General features: G+C 43.5%; 1 protein-coding gene across 12 annotated transcripts in view; it reads right to left on the bottom strand.

Moving 5' to 3' along the window:
- Positions 1-18,679, bottom strand: part of FGGY (FGGY carbohydrate kinase domain containing) — a 419,791-nt gene that overhangs the window by 95,611 nt on the left and 305,501 nt on the right. For all 12 annotated transcript variants that reach the window (XM_045477592.1, XM_045477599.1, XM_045477591.1 and 9 more), the window contains one exon: positions 10,763-10,910. In XM_045477592.1, coding sequence (XP_045333548.1) covers positions 10,763-10,910 — 148 coding nt within the window. The remainder of the gene's footprint in view (positions 1-10,762; positions 10,911-18,679) is intronic.

Raw genomic sequence — 18,679 nt, 5'->3', positions numbered from 1 at the left:
CTCACTGAATGCAGACTTCCTGAGCTCCAACTCCAGATTTCCCGAATCTTTGGTGTGGGCCCAGCAATTTGCATTTCAGCAAGGTCATATTGTACAATAAATTGTGGGAATAAGTGTCCTTAACCTTGGCATTGTTAATTAAAGGTTGACAGGCATTAAAATTGCCGAAATTGTTCAAAAAAAGATAGTAGTAATTCAGTTAGCTAATTTTTTTCCTTTTTAGTGATTTTAAAGGAATTAGTTATATATGTTAGCAAGAAAGAAAAAAAAGCTTGGAAATAGATTTTCAAGGGGTCTCTAAAGATTACAAAGACAAGAAAACAGGATCCCCAGTCCTAAGGTTTTCTAGGGTTATCAGAGCTTGATGGAGTATCCAAGGCTCAGGGGAATTGGTTGAAAGCTTTTGAGAAAACAAAGGAACAGCAAAAATGCTCTGTTGGCTCAGTCAATAATAAGGGCAGAGCTGATGGACAGAGAACAGGGAAATGAGAAGGATCCGAGAAAAATGTATAGAAAACCTCTGGAGAGAGGACAGAGATTGGAGAACAGGTCTGAAATAATCAGCAGCCTGGAAGAGAAAGGACACAAACGTCCTGGAGGTTTCAGTAAGCATCAGGAATCAAGGATGACACTTGGCATCGCCCAAAACTCACCCAGATTTGGGAAATGCAGATAAACGTGTTAACAAAACACAACGTGTTAACAACTCTGAAGATGTTCCCAAGATTCCCATCCTGCAGTTACTCAATCAGACACTAATCTAGGCACTGCTGTAAAGGGACTTTGTAGATGGAACTGGTTACTAGCCAGATGACCTTAAAACACAGAAATTATCCTGGATTATGCAGTATAAACTCAATGTAATCATGTGAGCCCATAAAAGCAGAAGAGTCAGTCAAGTGACAGAGTAGGAGGCAGAAGAAATGAGGCAGAAATGGAAACCGGGGAGATTCAAAGGATGAGAAGGACACGATCTGCCATTGGTGGCTTTGAAGATGGATGAGGGGGGCAATGAGTCAAGAAATGCAGGTGGTCTTTAGAAGCTGAGGACCCCTGGCTGACGGTCAGCCAAGATATAGGAACCTCAGTCCCACAACTGCGTGGAGCTCAAACTGGCCGACAATTTGAATGAATTTGGTAGATTATTCCCAGAGCCTCCAGATACGAGCCTTTGGTTCTGGTCTTGCGAAAATTGGAGCAAAGAAACGAGCTGAGCCAGCCTGGCTTCTCACCCACAGAACAGCGAGATATGAAATTTAAGCCTCTAAGTTTGTGGTAATTTATTCAAGCAGCAACAGACAACCGATAAACTCACGAAGCCTAGACTGACATTCTCCCTTACAGCCTTATTCTGTTGGTGAACCCTACGTGACACACTAGTTTGTGTGCTAGGCCCCAGATACACCAGGCACTTCACATCTTTGTCTGCTTCTGATGCTCTAAATCCAAGCCATTTTTTTTTTTAATTTTTTTTTTAACGTTTATTTATTTTTGAGACAGAGAGAGACAGAGCATGAACAGGGGAGGGGCAGAGAGAGAGGGAGACACAGAATCCGAAACAGGCTCCAGGCTCTGAGCTGGCAGCACAGAGCCTGACGCGGGGCTCGAACTCATGGACCGTGAGATCATGACCTGAGCCGAAGTCGGACGCTTAACCGACCAAGCCACCCAGGTGCCCCAATCCAAGCCATTTTAATGTACTCATGCACCAGTATCCCAAAGCTGTTCTGGTTCAACTGCCCAGGTCCTTAGTTGGTGTCATCCAGCCTGTCTTGATTTACATACTAATGATTTACATACGGATTTGGATCCCATCCTTGGTCCCCTGGCCTTAGATCTTTCTCATTGTTTGTTTGTTGGATATTCCTAGCGGGTTTCTACCCAATTCACTCCTCGGTCTTCTATCAAGCCATACTACCTTGGGAAGGACTCTTATTTGTAATTCATATTCCTCTTGCCTCCCTCTCCTGGGTTTTACTTGTTGCTTGGTATAGTTAGGGAAGAGAGAAAGCACTAAGAAAATAAAGTCTGAATCTGTGACATAATTTAAAAAAAAATCACTCAAATGAGGAGAAAATACGGCAGACACACTGAAAACAGAGTGGGAATATGAAAACACAAAAACTTAATTTTTTTCTTTAAAAACATTTTTTTCCTTAATTTTTTTTTTCCTCCCAATGGATATCAGGGGCCTCAATCTGAACACACCAGGTTTCTAATATCACTTCTGTTTTTTCCCCCCTCTAGGAAAAAAATAGCTGTGACTCTCTGAACCTTAGAGAGAGAGACAGAGAGAGCACGAGCAGGGGAGAGGGGCGGAGGAAGAGAGAATCTTAAGCAGGCTTCACGCTCAGCACAGAGCTCAACTCAGGGCTCGATCCCACAACCCTGATATTGTGACCTGAGCTGAAATTAAGAGTCTGACGCTCAACCTACTGAGCCACCCAGGCACCCCCATCTCCGTCCTTTTAAATGGGGCAATGACATTGTCAGGCAGGGCTGTGAGAAATGTTGGTGATGATGCATGTAAAGCATCTGTCATGGTGCCTGACACGCTACAGTCCTGGAGAAAATGATACCTATCACAAAACAAAATACAAGCTGCTAAACTAGATACTTCAATAAGAAAATGCGTTACCAGAAAACCAGCTAGATGATACTTAGGATATTAAACTTTGTTATACGACTCAATTTGTCATAGGCAAAAATATGTAAAAACAAAACAAAACAAAAACAGTGAGATGAACCGGCATTAAATTGTAACAAAATCATCAACAAACCCATGTCAAAGAGTGCACATCCCTGCAAGCCTGATAAATGTTATCAGTCACGAGCTGCTTGAATTAGCCCATGAGCTCCCAGGTCTGGCATCCTCCTCCCCATCAGAGGAAGCCACTGGGAGACAGCCTGTGGCTCCTCCTGAGATCTTGCAAAGCCTCATCTGCATTGCTGACTCCATCCACATCAGACACTGTTTAGCAAGGCCCGTCTCTAGCTGGGGTTCCGTCCTCTGGGAACCGGCTAAGATCTTACAACGCGTCTTCCCTTTCTCTGTCTCGGTTTTTCACAGGCACACTTGCTCTGGGCTTGCTTTGAAGAGCCGTTGGAGCAGGACTCAACCTCTCCAGCAGTTTGAGCAGCATATGGTCTTATGTTAGAAATCACAGCTCTTCAAAGCATGAGAAAATAACTTTCCGTTCTGGGTAGCGCTGTTCTTGCAAAAGGAAGCAGAGAAAACACGTTTCAACCACTGGGGGATATGGTGTTTTCATGGCCTGATAGGCTTCTGACATGACTTGCTTCTTTGATTACATTTGATGAATTGACTTCTTGGACATTTCAGGAAAAGAATGTTTTAAAAAGCGCCAAAACAAAGAGGTAGTATTAATTTGAGAATAGAAACTAGTCATATATACCGAGACGCATGCCCTCTTTCTAAATTCCTCCAGCACTAAAGTTTTGTAAGGCACACAAAATTTGAGTGTTTCCTGCTGTGGTTAAGGGAAGTGAAGCCTAAGGGCTTATGTAGAGAAAAGACTAATCTCTGTACAGTATGAAATGTGGCTTCTGTGAGGACCAAGTGACTGTTCGCCTTCACCAGCTGGTCGTGCACAGCCGATGACCTCCGTGGCTGCTGAGTCCAGATGGTCCCTGGGCTGAGGCGGATGGCTCATGACTGGCTACTTGGCATCCAAAGGCTACACTTAGAATCCTGCTAGTCGTCTTTTAACGTGCAGATAAGGGCCACTGAGCAGAAGCCACAGGTTCCAAAGTATTTGCTGGTGTTGTCTGTCCACTATGTGATAGTCTCCCCCTTGTTGATTCTGACAATCATCCCGTAAGGAAGCCTGTCCCACTTACTGATGAGCAGACTGACCTCACAGAGCTAATGTCAAAGGTCACACAGCTGGTACATTTTCAAGGCAGGATGCCAATGCAGATCTGACTTTGATCCCTGGGCTCCCTTTACTGTTTCACAGGGGTAAAAACTCTCCAACCAAACATTTAAAATAAAAACAATCAGGGGTGCCTGGGTGGCTCAGTGGGTCAAGTGTCTGACTTCGGCTCAGATCATGATCTCACAGTTCGTGAGTTCGAGCCCCGTGTAGGGCTCTGTGCTGACAGCTCAGAGTCTGGAACCTGCTTTAGATTCTGTGTCTCCCTTTCTCTGCCCCTCCCCTGCCCATGCTCTGCCTGTCTCTCTCTCTCTGTCTCTCAAAAATAAATACACATTAAAAAATAAAATAAAAACAATCATAAAAACTATCGAAAACAGGCCACCATGGGGCGCCTGGGTGGCGCAGTCGGTTAAGCGTCCGACTTCAGCCAGGTCACGATCTCGCGGTCCGTGAGTTCGAGCCCCGCGTCGGGCTCTGGGCTGATGGCCCAGAGCCTGGAGCCTGCTTCCGATTCTGTGTCTCCCTCTCTCTCTGACCCTCCCCCGTTCATGCTCTGTCTCTCTCTGTCTCAAAAATAAATAAAAACGTTTAAAAAAAAAAAAAAAAAAAAAAAAGAAAACAGGCCACCATTCCTGATGATGAATATTTAGCTTCATCTTTCTTGATGCATGACCATGCCACATTTCTTTAAATACAAGCATTTTTTCTTATGTTTTCCTTTTAAAGAACCTAGAGCCATCAGTGTTAAATGCTTTGATACCGATTGCTATGACCCGAGCTTCTGCTCCCTTTACACATCGTATGCAGGGCCCTTAACTAATTTATCAAGTGGAAAGGAGAAATATTTACATAGATGTCTACTTGGTCCAGGCACACCATTAAGCTGCCCACATCCCTAGCCTCTACCTCTTTTTAGCCTAGTGCCACAGGTCAATCACAGAAGGAGAAATGAAGCAGCCATGCACATAGACAGGAGCCAACTGTTACCAGAACAAAAGAAAATGATGTGTTCACGCATAAGGGAAGGATTCCTGGGTTGTGCCCTGTTCCTACTTCTGAGGGCAGGCAGCTCTAAAGCAGAAGAGTTTACAGCCAGGTCAAAGCAGGAGTGCTGATTACTTCTGAAATCTGAGTCCGTAAGGGTGTGAAGGAAACAAGCACCATTACTGAGGAGAGAAAGAGGTCAGAGCTTAAATCCAAGGGCCAGGGTAAGGACAAACATGGGAGAAAGGAAGAGGGCCAGGTTTCAGAGAAGGGGAGCGAGGACCAGGCTGAGGAGTGTGGTTTGGTATGAAACCACGTGTGAGATGGGTGTTAGGACTCCCATCTCACAGTCACTAGTGTATCGTGCAGAGTAAAGAGCTATGAGTTAAGGCAGCCGTGGGGGTGTGCTTGCTCAAAGTCAGGACTCACATTTTTATTTAGGCAGACCATTTCTTGGCGTTATGACTTTAGGCAGGTCACTGTTCATTCGTCCCTTGACAAATAAAGATGGAAATAATTGCTTAGCCATAAGGCAATTATTCGATGCCTGTCTTTGACCTAAACACTGCTGAAAATTTTAATGTTTGTTTATTTTTTGAGAGACAGAGACAGAGCGTGAGAGAGAGGGAGACACAGAATCTGAAGCAGGCTCCAGGCTCTGAGCTGTCAGCACAGAGCCCAACGTGGGGCTCAAACCCACAACCGTGAGATCATGACCTGAGCTGAGGTCGGACGCCTCATCGATTGAGCCACCCAGACACCCCTAAACACTGCTGAAATTTAAAAAGTAAACAAGCCATAGGTAGTCCCTATCCTCAAATTTTTTTTCTAATAAGTGTAAAATATATGCTAGGTCATATGGCAGCTGTGATCTTATTTTCTTCTGTAAAAATTGTTTTTTATTGACTTCAATGCAGGTTTTAATTCTGCTATTCTGTATTTTTAGTTGTCTTTATCATCTCCTTTTTTTTTTTCCTCATTCCACTGGCTTTCCATCTGAGCTCACTTTTCCCCCCACTAAGTTTCTGTCCTATTTCATAGAGATGTGCCTTTAAAAACAAAACAAAAAACAAAAAAACACAACCTACTGAATATGCCGAGTCTTTCTAATATTTTCTTTTGGTTTCAGTAGCAAATAATTCTTTAAGAGGCCTTTCCCTGTGCTCCAATGGTAATTCTTTTTGCTCTGTATGCAACATGTTGTTTTCTAATGGACTCACTTTATTATTTCTTTATTCATTTCAACTAGAGAGCTATACATATTCAGTGCTTCCCAGCAGAGAGTACACATGATTTACTGTCTGCCCCACTCACTGCAACTTGGATACGCCTCTTCAGATCTAAAGCTAGTTGCCAGTTCCCAGAGTCTAGCAGTTTTTTTTTAATATTTTTAATGTTTATTCATTTTTGAGAGACAAACATACAGAGCATGAGCAGGGGAGGGGCAGAGAGAGAGAGAGAGACGGTGGAGGGGGGGGAGAGACACAGATTCTAAAGCAGGCTCCAGGCTCTGAGCTGTCAGCACAGAGACTGATGCAGGCCTCGAACTCACGGCCCACTGCGAGATCATGACCTTAGCCGAAGTTGGCACTTAACCGACTGAGCCACCGAGGCACCCCTATTTAAAATTTTTTTTTTTTTTAATTAGCAGCTTCTATTTTGGGTAGCTTTGGTGGCCTCACCACTACCCGGTTTTCTACCGTTAGAACAGGCAGCAGATGTGCAAACCTATAGCCCTCCTCCAAATTCACAGCTTTTCCTAATGTTGACTCCCATTAACAGAGTTTTATTCGGGATCCTCAGAACGTAGGGCAGCAGCATTCATCCCAGATAGGTCTTCCTGCCCAGCTGGCCTCTTGGGTTGGCAGTCTTCTGATGGATTGAACTGAAAGGGAAGATAAGGTCTGGGGTTGTGGGAGAGTTCTGGGAAATTAAACTCACTGGCTGCTTCCAAAAAAACAAAACACCCTAACCATCAGCAGCAGCATAGAGGGAGGCCTGCCCTGTTCTTAGGCTTAAAGGGACCTTGCGTTATTAAGCCAAGGAGCAGAAGGTAGGTCTAACCTCTTGCAAGGCTAGAGGTTCACTTTGCTTATATGTCATGTATTATGTTTCCGAAACAAGTTCCAGCTAGTCTTTTAGATTCTAAAAATTCTTCCCAGATTCTGAGACTGTTGGTGCTGGTGTTGCTAGTTGAACGACATGTTAATTTTCAAAGTCAGTGTGAGTTTATGCCTTTTTTTTTTTTTTTTTTTTTGCATCCTCACATGTATTTTCAAATGAAGAAGAGGAAGTCTGCATCAGGTCTTACTACCCAAATGCCACATAAAAAAAAAAAAAATCATTCAAAGTCAGACATCCACTGAGCGCCTGTTTTGGCTTGCACAGATACCTGCATCACAAGTATCATAGTGCGTAATGTTCATGCACACACTCACATGCACGCAATAATCATCTCCCTGATTTTATGTGAATTTGGGACACCCACAGTTTCTTTTTTTCTTTGTGTTCGTAGTAGGTGATCAATAATGAATGAATAACAAAGATAAGAGACAAGAGTCAACCGAGCGAAGGATAAAGAACTGGGAGAGTGTAGTGCTAGAAAGCAGAAGTACAGAGAGGGTCCAGGGCTTCTCTTGAGGTTTTTTTTTTTTTTTTTTTTTTTTTACTACCAAGATAAAATGCTAAATGCAATCTATCATTGCTTAGATAATGATGCAGGGAACCAAACTCGGAGGCGTTCATGTTCCATGTTCTCCTCCCCTCTAGAACACTGCATTTACTATGGTTTTCCTGGTTCCAAACCCTCTTCCTTGCTTCACTCAGTGTCAATGTCACCTCCTGTCTGAAGCCTGTCCTGACCTCTGAGACTAGGCTGGGCAGTCATCTCCCACACATCTAGGGAGCCCTGGACAGTAAGTGGCACCTGCAGCTGGCATGCCCAGTATCACTTGTTTATATATTCTGTCTGCCCAGTCCCCCATCCCGACAGCAATAGTCCTGACGGTTGGAATTACATTTAGTTATTCTTATATCGCCCGGCAACTATAAAAGGCCTGTATTAGTTCAAATATTTAATTAATTAGTTGATAAGCAAATGTCTTCATAAGTAGGATAAAATAGGAACCTCTTGGCTTCATTTACCTGGACATTAATATTGGTATTAAATACATATCATATGGATACTAAGAGCAGCAACCAATCTACTTAATATTAGCAAACTGTTCATATGTATGTTTTTAAAGCAATACATGGTTTCTTTCTTATCTCCATGTTGACTGTCAATTAAGTACATATTAAGTGCTTAGTATATGTCCAGAGAAATGTTTCAGAAGCCAAAAGAAGAAATCACATAGGTTTCCTTCTCTACTGGGAATATCTTGACAATTACAGTTGCTAAGTAGACATTCTATCTACTTAGCAACTGTAATTGTCAGTTTCAAGCACTTCCCTTCCCTCCCTTGAAACATGCTCTGTGAATATACATATTGTTGTACCTTACTGTATCTACGGCAGTGCTAGGCACTTCTAGGTAAAAAATAAAGATCTACTAAATGAGTGCTGGAGATAGTAGTCACTGCAGGTTCTGACAAAGGATAACATGACAGTAGAGATTTCAGGGTGATTACTTTGATGTTATCTGAAACTGAGGGAAAGAAATACTGGCGGGGGCAGTGCCTGGGTGGCTCAGTCGGTTAAGCATCTGACTTCGGCTCAGGTCATGATCTCATGGTTCGTGATCTCGAGTCCTGCATCGGGTGAACACGAGCCCTAGTTCTCTCTGTCCCTCCCTCTCTCTCAAAAAAATCCCTCTGCCCCTTGTGGGATTCCTTCTCTCTCTCTCCCTCTGCCCCTCACTCTCTCTCAAAAAAAAGCAAGAAATACTGGGAGAAATTTTTAGTCCAGAATTTCCTTCCTTTTGTCTTACCAAGGTCACCTTCTCCTTCTAGTGATGTGATGTAAATTCATGGAGAGACAGCTATTCCAATGTAAGCCCAACCCAAGGCCAGTTACAAAAGGAAATCACTGTTAAGAAACAGCACATGAGATGTGAGTTATGTTTGTAAAACTTCAAAAAGTAAACATACTAGGATCTTCTGATACAATTGGGAGTATGTCCCCGTGTAAGAAGCCTCCTTTGGTAAGCATGTACTTAGCTGTACTTGTTATAATGAGACAGGCGTTCATGAAAACATTCCATTGGCTCCTTTGGAATTACACTTTGGATTGAGGTTACCTTTATAAGAATATCCTTACGGTGGCAATTCTTAAATCTTTGGGTGTCAGGCTTGGTTTTAAGGAACAGAGAAAAGACACTGAGAGCCATGAGTCCTGCCATGCTAGGTATTGAAGCTGGGTATGACAGAAGTTGGCAAGAGAGGGAAGGACTCCAGATCCAAGGCCATGGGCTCCAGACCCATGATCATTTCACTCCACAGCCCTGCATTGTTCTGGGGTCATCTTATGAACTGGTCATGCTTCTTAACATCGTGAACATTTTAAAGGCCCATTACATTTGGCTTCAGGTATTTGTCTCCAGTTAAGTCACTCACTCTTGTACCCACACAAAATGTGTTCTACCCCAACCTGTGGGTACCCAGGAGTCAGTTATCTGCAAGGGCAGCTTTGTGGCTGCAGCTTGTGGCCACATGACCCTCTCCCAACTTTCCTCTTCTGCTTCTGCAGGCCAAGTAAGGAGGCCAAGCTCATTGTCAGCGGTGCGGGCACGCTTCATGGACTCCAGACAGACATAACTTTGGCTATGTCCCATTTTCTTTTCTTTTCCTGCGACTCCCCTTTTATTGGCAGAAGCTGATTGTATCAACTAGGTAATGAAAATAAAGATCAGGTCTTCCTACTGGCATCATAAAAACATTTAAAAAATCTCAATACAATCAGTCATAAAACCATAGAATTTTGAGTCTCGAAGTTCTCAAAGCCAGCCGCCTGTTCTACCATCACTCAGTGTAAACCCTGAATCGCCAGGTTTGGCCTCCATTCTGAACTCCCACCTCCATTCACTGCACATTCTGCTTCTTGACTTCCTGACATCTTGACATCTTCATGGATTCTGAATTCCTGCTTTATTTTCCTATTTGTGGCCTCTCTTGGCTTCTGGGAACTGAAGGTGAGTTCTATTTCTCTAGCTTGAACGTGCTTCTTCCAACCTCAAATACGATTCTCAATGGCTATACTACCTACACTCAGCCACCTAATCTTGCCTGGCCACCAGGGTGTTCTATCTTAGTTTAGGAGGCTATGAACTCTGCCACAAGTTGATCCTGGCTCCTAAAGGAGGGCCCAAAATCTTCTGTACCATCAGTGACCCCAAAGGTCACCAGCAGCTGAATTTATTCATCAGTATAAGTTATTAATTTTCTTTTCCTTTTAGCAAAGCTTAATCTGAAATCCTAATAATGTTAACACGCACTCGGAACAGCTCTGACTCAGAGCTTGAGCAGACATGTGGTTATGGCAATCAAGACCATGGGTGGTAATATTTACCACTTATTTACTGGGCAGCCTGGGGATGGAGACAGAAAACATGACTCTGCAAACTGATGTGAATAAAAAATCACAAGGCAGGGGCTCATGACTTCCAGCCGCTCCACAGGACAAATAGGCAGCAGTAGCTAAATGTAAGAAATACTGCTTTTAACGCTTTCAAGGTTGGCTCGGCAACAATGAGAACTTTCAGCAGCTCATCCTATGGAGCAGCAAGGGCCTTCGCAACAAGCGATGCATCTGCAAGAAGCCTGTGTGCCCTTGCCCCGCCTTGTTTATTTTTCCTCTTTTCCTTTCCCCTCACTTTGCTTCCTCCCAACTTTGTAGACCTTTGGCCTGCCTGCACCTTCGTGCAAGGACTGGCTGTTACTTACCATGCCCTTTAGTGTCAGATCTGCTAAGGGAGACCGGTTGCCATGGAAGTCTGGCCAAACATGTAAATCAACAGTGAGGAAACCCACAGGCCGAGCCTTCTTAATCAGATCCAGGTGACTGTTCAAATATGCATATACACTTTGGCATCTGGAAGAGACGTTGATTTTGTTTTCAAAAGGGGGGGTAGGGTCGGGAGGCAAACTCTTCGGCAGAAAGAAACGATCTGTACTTCCCTATCAGATCCAAAAACAAAGCAGAGTCCCCAACCTTCAGCAAAGAAACTACCCAAACCCCCAGAAACCAGCATTCTGTACTCTCAGATCATGAAGTGCCATCACCAAGAACAGGCAGCATGTCCTGGTACAAAGCGGAAAGGCTTGGAATCGGAAGACCAGGGCCAGGAGGGGCTTTACCCCTAGTAGGTGTGTGACCATGAGAAAGTTACTCGAACTTTCTGAACCACTTTCTTCGCATCTGTAAAAACAGATATCATAATCCCTGTCCAACTTACCTCATGGGGTTACTGTCAAGATCAAAGGAGGCTATGCATGTGAAGATACGGTATTTTGTAAATGGGACAATAGTGGACATATGTAAAGGATTTTTTAAAAATCTGTATCGCTAATTGTAACAATAATGATGGGGTGACGAGTATAAACCTAAGTTCTTGGACTCAGCATAGGAGCTGGGCCACAGGAAGTGACAGCACAGAGGAATGCAGTTAGATCAGGAACTAGGAGACTTGATTTCCTACCCAAAGGCACCAAATGGCGTCACGTTTGTTCTTGCTCCTTTCTAAGGCTCAGTCTCTTTCGATGCAGGATGAGGGAGTCACACTATCTCTCAGTCTCCACATGTCTGGGGGAGAGGGAGACAGAGGTGAGGAGACTGAGAGCTACGGTAGTCCTGGCTCTGGCCCTCTGGTAGATCTGGGCTCAGATCGGTAGCTGGGTGACATGGGCCAGTAACTCGCCCTCTGTGAACTTCAGTTATCCCATATAAAATGGGTATCATAATACCTATCTCACGGAGCTGAATCTTACTGCAAGGCACAAAGGTTAAATTTGGTCGCCCTTCCCCTCTTCAAATGTGCTTCATTCTCAAAGTCTTGTACCAACGATTCTAGAGGAAAGTGGGTTTATCAGAGGGTGGCATCCATGCCTCTTGTCACTGGTGACCTTGGAAAGATCTCACGGCTTGAACAATGGCAGGAAGAAAAGTATAGGAAATCAATGTCCAAGGGAGGGTAATATCTAAGGTACTCAAGATGACAGTATTTGAATTTCAAAAATGCTTTAGGAGTGTCGCTCAGAGATTTCTAATTCCAGTTTTGTGACACTGTGAATGTTCCCATGGAGCCCATGAAGTTCCCAAAAGTTTTCTAAACTAACATTAAAGGAAGAGACAAACAACTAGAGCAGTGGTTTTCAAACTCTTTTGTTAAATAAAAATTTTTCTTAATTTTTTTTAATGTTTATTTGTTCTTGAGAGAGAGGCAGAACGCAAGTGGGGGAGGGGCAGAGAGAGAGGGAGACACAGAATCCGAAGCAGGCTCGAGTCTCTGAGCCATCAGCACAGAGCCTGATGCAGGGCTCGAACCCACGAATTGTGAGATCATGACGTGAGCTGAAGTTGGATGCTTGACCGACTGAGCCACCCAGGTGCCCCTGGTTAAATAAAAATTTTATGTGGAACTCCAATATAGGAAGGATAGAAAACAAAAACTGCTCCATGTAAGTGCCAGAGTGAGGGAGTATGTCTGTGTGCACGTGTGCAAGCCTATGCAAGATGCTCAAAGAAGTGAAGACAAGTGACCAAGTTCAAATTTAAACAAACCCTTCTCTGAGGGATTCTGAAGCCATATCTGTAACCCAGATCGGAAAAGACTTGTCAAAGCCCACATTCGAACTCTGCTTTAGCATGATTCTCTGACAGTGTTAGGAGAGGATCCTGGAGGCCTCCCTGGAAGGTAGGGCCGGAGCCATATACCTGGGTAGAATACAATCACATCCTGGTTTTCTATTTCCCAACTCTCTCTGCTCACGGTCCAAAAGGAACATTGACCACAAAAGCCACAGGAACGTCCATCCGAGCCAGAATCCAGAGTCTGCACTGATTCTAGCAACATCCGACTTCAGAATACCATCACTGCACTTAAAGCGAAGGGCTTTTTTTTTTTTTTTTTTTTAAAGCACACATCTATAAATCTTTTCATTTGCCTCTCAAGGAATCTCAGGGCAGGGCATTTGGTTTCAGACATCTGGGTCAATAAGAACCTATAGGCCTAATTACTATTGATTTGTCATTGTCTCATTTACCTTGGGTCTTTGCAAACAGTGAGATTCGTTTAGCCTCTTACATATATGGTCACTCATGCACTAATGAGATCCCTGGGGGACGGGCCATATGCTTACCCCTTTGACTCCTAACCTCCTCACAGCTGTATGTTTATTCTTTGAATGCGGCCATTCTCCTGCACGTTTTTCCAATTATACCTTACCATGTGTGCTATCTGAGTATATCATTCAAAATGAAATGCACTTGGAAAACATTATAATAACAAATGCACATCATTATTCACATAATTTTAACCTTACATGATGCCTTTTTTGGTTCTGACTTTGTTTCATTTTGTATTTTTTTTTTTTATTTTTTATGTTTTTATTTTTTACCAATTCCTTCTCAAATGGCGGTCTGACCTCTCCCAGCTCGGGAATCACACATCAACTGTTTCAAGTGTGTGCTTCTCCTTCCCTCTCACAACCCCCAGGCTCACGTATCTTCGGTCAGAGGGAGAAATTCCTGCTGCCCCGGTCCCAATGCATATGTTGAAGAAAACACAGTTGTAACCTTCACACAGTATATTCACTGTGTAGCAGCTGGGTGGTCAGGTACACAAATTCCCTAAGCTTCATTAACTTTTCTATATTCAGGACTAATTCTTTTCCCTTACAGGCTGCTGTGAAGATTCAATATAGAGCCTCAGCACTGTACAATGAGAGGTAATGAATAAATAGTTCCCCCTCCCTTCCCCTCATAGGAAATTCATTTCTAGCTTTGAAACATCCAAGAGTCAGGGAAGACTGTTCACAGACTTTATTATTTATAATCTTAGATGAGGATAGCACCCCTGGAATCTCTACTCTCTCCTCCCTCTCTATAAATCAGTTAATTCTTTGGATTCTTGGGCTGCCCAGAAGTGTAGTGACCATAATTTCAAAGCAAAAATCATAATACATGGTCTAGAAGAAGACATGTATGTCCTTTCTAGGAGTTGAGGAAGTCTGTCTGTCTTCAGTTCCTCACCTCTTGACCCGCTGCAATACGTAGTCCACTGAAACTGGTCCCACAGTGAAGAACAATAGCCTTTGCTTCCAACTCCAATGGACCATCTCCTGCCTTTATCTTACTTGAATTCTCTTTCATTCTGTACCATTTGACCACTTCTTACTCATTGGTTCTCTTTCTCTTGATTCCAGACACTATATTCCTTTGGTTTTCGTACCTCCTCTCCAGCTGGTTCTCTTTCGTTACTTGTCCCTTAAATATCTTAAGTCTCCCAGAGACTTGTCCCTCTTTCCATACCCTTGGATGATCCAATTTTCCTCTCGTGGCTCCAGGTACCATCTAGGGCTGAGGACTTTCAAATATATGATCGTGTCTCCTGCTCATTTCTTTCCTGAGTTCCAGGTCAGATAGCCAACAACCCAACCAATGGTTCCTCTTGGAAGCCCATTCTTGAAATCTTGCCCACTCCCAACTAGGTTTCCTACGCTCCTTCCTCGGTGATTCTTCTAAAATGCAACTCGGGGTGTGGGGAGGGGGGTGTCTGGGTGAAATCAAGTCCCACTCTTGATTTCAGCTCAGGTCATGATCTCGTAGTTGGGGGATTGAGCCGCCAGGTCAGGCTCTGTGCTAACAGGCCTGTGCCTGCCTGGGATTCTCTCTCTCCCTCTCTCTTTCTCTCTGCCCCTTGTCTGCTTGCGCACACTCTCTCACTCTCTCATTTTCTCAAAATGAATAAGTAAATTTTAAAATTCAACTGTGATCATGACTCACACCCTACCTAGAACCCTTCAGGGCCTGCTCTCCATTATCCTCAAGATAAAGCACAAACTTTCTTGTCTGGCATAAGATGTTATTCATTGTCTAGCTCTCCCTACATGGCACTGTGTTACATACATGTCTTCCAATGCAGAATACAAGAAATGGAATTTCTGGGTTGTTTACAACTCTATGTTTCACTGTACCACTGGTTTGCCAAAGGGCGGATCTCTGGAGTCATATGGACACGATGTTCCAGGCACTCTGGTCTACACCTCAGAATGGAGCGGGAAGAGGAAAAATATCTTGGGACACCACCCCCCTTCCATGTGCCAGGCACTGTGCTGAGCAACAGTAACCACCGAGAGGGAGAAAATGGAGAATTTATTTCCTAAGTCAGCACAGTCCTCAGTCTTTCTGAGGGGACCCCAATGCCCTGAGTACTTTCTAATCCTTGCATGCAAAACAGAAGCCAAAGAAAGGCATTATGATATGTAGCTTATTTCTGTTTAAGAAACATTTCTCATTCAAGAGCCATCAAGAATTTAGTGATTATCCTGGCACATCCTAGGGGATGAAAGGTGTTAATATCATCACCCTCATTCCATGACTGTCCTAGCTCAGGGGAGCCCAAGTAAATACTTGCTGACAGACTGATGGCCCCAGTTGTCAGAATGAGGGGCCGAGACTCAAGGAGCCATAAAGGCCAAGGAAGCAATCTGAGAACACCAGAGGAGAATGGAAAGTGAGAATAATTTTTAGAAGTGGAGTCGAAGAGGTCCCTTTAATCCTCATTTCCTCATCAGAAATCGTATGACTTCACCCATATGACGACTTTAAGACACAAAACAGTTGAACATAAGGGAACGGAAACAAAAGTAATATAAAAACAGGGAGTGGGACAAAGCATAAGAGACTCATAAATATGGAGAACAAACAGAGGGTTACTGGAGGGAAGGTGGGAGAGGGGATGGGCTAAATGGGTAAGGGGCACTAAGGAATCTACTCCTGAAATCATTGTTGCACTATACGCTAACTAATTTGGATCAAAGTAAAAAGAAAAAAAAAAAGAAATAAAGTTTATTGATTAAAAAAAGATTCAATGAAATTATACATATATATGTATGTATGTATATGTATATACATACATATATATATATATATATATATAGCTAACAGAAAGAGCAGTGTCAGGAACACTGCAAGTTCTCAATAAATGTTCTTGTCTTTTCTTTTTCCTTTCCCTGCTCCAGTGGAACATACACAGCCTTTAATGAGGAGCTTTAAATGCACCTGAGATTTGGCCCATGGGGTTAGAAAGTGATCCTCAGTGGGATGACGGGAATCACAGAGGCAAAGAGAAAAAAAAAAAAAAGGTCTGAGAAATAAATCAGATTGAGAAACACTGACTGTCCCTACAGAAATGGCAGAAAAATCCAAGAGAGTGGGAGAAAAGAAAGGTTGGGAGAGAAAACGTGGTTTGGGAAAACTTCATTCCGGTAATCTCAAGGGGCCTGAAACCAGGAGAGCACAAGAAATGATCACTGCTTGCAGTGACCTCTGTAAAAGTAACTCACAACAGGCTGGGCGTCTGATTACAGTCGTCCCCTTTTGGTAGACTGAGAGCTTGCTGACATTAGGGGCCCTCTGTTCTACTCTGTTCCTCTCTCCCCACCAAAAGGGTCTTGTGTCCTCTCCACAGAGCAGCCAAAGCAATCCTTCTAAGGGAAATCTGATGGTGGCTTTCTCCTCCGGCTCAGAAATGAAAACCTTGAATAAAAGCCAGGGTCTTCATGGTTACCTTCAATGACTTCCATGGTTTGGCCTTGGCTAACTTTCAAGCCCTTAGCTGTTCCCAACTCCCTCCCCGTCTGGTCCAGCCACAAGGGCCTTGATAGTCTCCTGGAGCCCCCCAAGCAGGCTGCTGCCTCAAGGCCTGGGGCCTTGCTGTTCCTCAGGTATTTTGGTATGGCTTGGGGCACTCCAAAAACAGAAGACCCCCATCTCAGAGCTAAGCCATCAGCAAATCTTACTTGAAACTGCAGAAACAAGTACTGATAAACAGACTTCGTTATTTTATATACTCTTGGGTTGCCACGTAACCCACTGAGTCATGGTTTGTTTCCACTTTTTATTCAGAGTCCCACACAAGTGTCACCCCATCAAAGATGGCTTCCTCACCTGAAAGAGTTCCCATCCATCACCTCAACACCCCTCGTTCTGTCTATTTACTCATCTCTGTTTTTGTTTAAGTTTATTTTTGAGAGAGAGAGAGGGCACAAGCAGGGGACAGACAGAGAGAGGGGGAGACACAGAATCCCAAGCAGGCTCCAGGCTCTGAGCTGTCAGCACAGAGCCTGACACGGGGCTTGAACTCACAAACTGTGAGATCATGAGCTGAGATGAAATCTGATGCTTAACCGAATGAGTCCCCCCACGTGCCCCTCATCTGTTTTTCTTTAGAAAGTTTATCAACTCCTGGTGTGCAAATGTGTGCTCTTTACCTACACACACACAATTTGTATGTATCTATCGTGTATATATAATTTCCATGAAAATAGGGACTTTTTTTTAACTTTGTTCACTATTATAAATGCTCATAAGACACTCATTACTCATCACCTTTGTTCTGCTGCCAACCTTGAATCTAGCGCTTGTGGTTTGTGCCAACACCTCCCCACCAAATTCTGCTATCACCAGAACCTCCTTCTGAGACAGTAGGAGTTAAGGTTCTATAAGAGAATTAAGACAATAAAGAACAGTTTAGGGGAAAAGAGCCAAAGTTATGATCAGTGTAAGGCAGTCTCTGTCTAAGGAGTGAAAGTTTGGCCTCACAGAGAGAGAGAGAGAGACTCTGGTTGCCAATTACACGCACGAGCACATCTAGTTATTGTTTACTTAATTTATAAGCTCACAAAACATCACTCTTCAGGGATGGGTCTGAGAAGATTAGGGCAAATCAAGAGTATGAAATACTAAATCTGTTTATCAGCACTTGTTCTTGCAGTTTCAAATAGGATTTGCTGATGCTAAGCTCTAAGGCAGGAGTAACTTGCACTCTGCTTTCAGAGAGCCTCAAGCTGCACCAAAAGAGACCTACAGTCTCTGATTCCCAGGGATTTGCTGTCCTTTCCAAACAGCCAAATTCACTTCAGTAAAGTCATGCCTATTTTGTCCTAAGACCTCTGTAGTCTTGGGATATTCTATTCATAGATCTGTAAGACAGAGATGCACTTTCTTGTACAAAACAATAGAAGCAACGTGAGAGGAAAGAGAACCAACATTTATTGAATACCTGCTAAATATACGAGCTGGATGTAAAATTTAAGAAAGAAATGAAGCCAAGAGTATATATAGATGGGAGCATCATGGAAGAATGACAAAGAGAGAAGGAAAAGGGTCCAGAACCCTAGCTGTAAAGAACTTTGATGTGATAGTCTTGAACTTGAAAAGGATACTAAAAGGACAAGCCAGAGATATAGGAAGAAAACTGGGAGAAGTTAACATTCCAGAAAGAAAGCCAAGGAAAGAGAGTGTTATAAAGCAGAGGAAGGTGTGATCATTGATGCCACATCCTGCTGAGAGCCCCAGGATGGGGACTGGAATGCACCCTATAGACTCAGCAACAGAGGTCACTAGGGACCTTAACCTTAACAGTTTCAGGGGTCAATGGGTACAGAATTCAAACTGAAGTGGGCAAGGGATGAGTATACAAAGTGAGGAAATAGTGACCAAGGATGGAGGCAATGCTTTGGAGAAGCTTAGCTCTAAAAAGGGAGAAATACAGGAAGGTAGTAGGAAGATGGCGTAAAGTCGACTAGTATGTGGAAAGAGTTGGGATTTAAATCCAGTTGACTCCAGTTCTGAATTCT

This window comes from Leopardus geoffroyi, chromosome C1, assembly GCF_018350155.1.
Source record: "Leopardus geoffroyi isolate Oge1 chromosome C1, O.geoffroyi_Oge1_pat1.0, whole genome shotgun sequence".
Taxonomy (NCBI): domain Eukaryota; kingdom Metazoa; phylum Chordata; class Mammalia; order Carnivora; family Felidae; genus Leopardus; species Leopardus geoffroyi.
Note: the sequence above shows the minus strand (reverse complement) of the source record. Positions and strands in the feature narration are given on the sequence as shown.